This window comes from Numenius arquata, chromosome 3 (assembly GCF_964106895.1).
Source record: "Numenius arquata chromosome 3, bNumArq3.hap1.1, whole genome shotgun sequence".
NCBI classification, from domain to species: domain Eukaryota; kingdom Metazoa; phylum Chordata; class Aves; order Charadriiformes; family Scolopacidae; genus Numenius; species Numenius arquata.
Genome location: NC_133578.1, coordinates 42502410 through 42504357, shown reverse-complemented (window position 1 = coordinate 42504357; position 1948 = coordinate 42502410). Strand labels below are relative to the sequence as shown.

The following is a 1948-nucleotide window of genomic DNA, read 5'->3' as shown; positions in this document are numbered from 1 at the left end:
AGGAGTAACTGGGCCAGCAGCCACATGGCTTGGAGCACTGAGCTGTGGTGGGCCCCGGGGGGGCTGGCTGGCGATAAGGACCTTAGGGGCTTTAACATGAGTTGAAAGTACTACTATCGTTTATGAAGTATGAGATGCAAAAAGCATTAACAGCCGTGATGAACGCTAGTGTCGTTGCGTGTGTGTGTGTGTGTCATCCCCCCTACCCCGGATTCAGCACACGTGAGGTTTTCCTCTCCTGGCATCTCTCTGCTGTGGGAGACTTCGACAGCCCCTGGGGGATGCGTGTGGGCATGATGCCCCGCGTCCTAGCACGGTGCGAAGGATGGTGACTGCCCAGCTCACAGCATCAGCGCAGGCTCTGCCTTTCCAGGAGCAAAGCATCGCTCTCCTGTTTTCTGAGGTCAGCTCGTTACCGGTTGAGCTCTGCCTCAACCACTTTTGCAGCCCCCCCCCCCCCGGTTCCCTCAGCCGGGGGATTATACGTGGGGCAGCAGAAGGTCCCTCCTTGTGTCTCCGTGCGGCGGATAATGCCTGGCCTCCCTACTATTTTTAGGGGGGGGGTTACGCTCTCTGCCGTCGGTGACGATGAAAAGCCTAGTGATAACCAAGCTTTAACCACAGGCAGGCACGGGGCGGGGGGGGGGGGGGGGGGAGGGACACGACACACCTCCTCCCGGCCCCCCCACCCCCCACCCCGCCACACCGGGGCTGTCCTCGGGCACTTGGAGGGGAGGGGGGGGGGTGTCTGCGAGTCACCGACCCGGCGCCGCTCCGGTGGGGCCGGGCAGGTGCCGGTGCGGGCAGGGCGGGGGGGGGGCGGTGGTGGTGGGAGGGAGCGGGGGGGGGGGGGGGGGGGGGCGGAGCGGGCGGAAGGCGGCGGCGCGGTCCCTCCTCCCGGGCGGGGCGGCGGCGGCGGCGGCCGGCAGTCCCCGAGCGCTGCCGCCACCGGCAGCCCCTGCTCCCTTCCCCGCGGCTCGGTCCGGCTCGCCCCCCCCCCCCCCCCCCCCCCACCGAGCCGTGCCCCTGCGGGCCGGCGGCGGCGGCGCGGGGATGGGCGCGGGGCTGTGAGGGCGGCGTGAGCCGTGGCCATGGGGAACATCTCCTCCAACATCTCCGCCTTCCAGTCCCTGCACATCGTCATGCTGGGCCTGGACTCGGCGGGGAAGACCACGGTGCTCTACCGGTTGAAGTTCAACGAGTTCGTCAACACGGTGCCCACCATCGGCTTCAACACGGAGAAGATCCGGCTGAGCAACGGGACGGCGAAGGGCATCAGCTGCCACTTTTGGGACGTGGGTGGTCAGGAGAAGCTGCGCCCGCTCTGGAAGTCCTACAGCCGCTGCACCGATGGCATCATCTATGTGGTGGACTCAGTGGACGTGGACCGGCTGGAGGAGGCCAAAACAGAGCTGCACAAGGTGACCAAGTTCGCCGAGAATCAGGGCACGCCGTTGCTGGTCATCGCCAACAAGCAGGACCTGCCCAAGTCCCTGCCGGTGGCCGAGATCGAGAAGCAGCTGGCTCTCCACGAGCTGACCCCTTCCACCACCTACCACATCCAGCCTGCCTGCGCCATCATCGGCGAGGGGCTCACGGAGGGCATGGACAAGCTCTACGAGATGATCCTGAAGCGGAGGAAGTCCCTCAAGCAGAAGAAGAAGCGGTAGAAACCCCGCAGAGGCGGGGAGGGATGGGGAAGCAGACAAAGGAACCGAGGGGGAGAGAGAACCAAAGCTATCTTTTTTGGTTTTAATCGTTATCGTTTTGGTTTTTTTTTTTTTTCTCCTCTTCTTTCTTTTTTTTTCTTTTTTTTTTTTTTTCTTTTTGTCTCCCCTCTTTCCAAATGAAAAGACAATAGTGGTGATAACAAAGCCGCTCCCGCCAGCCAAGCCCACATCTCGGATCTCCCGTCTCCCACCGCCCCCTTTCCATGGACCACCGTGCT

The 1948-nt window shown here is 63.3% G+C and overlaps 1 protein-coding gene across 1 annotated transcript; it reads left to right on the top strand.

Moving 5' to 3' along the window:
• Positions 1–1091: 1091 nt before the first annotated feature.
• Positions 1092–1670, top strand: ARL4C (ARF like GTPase 4C). The gene has a single exon (XM_074145276.1). The coding sequence runs from the start codon at positions 1092–1094 to the stop codon at positions 1668–1670; it is 579 nt and encodes a 192-aa protein (XP_074001377.1).
• Positions 1671–1948: the final 278 nt, after the last annotated feature.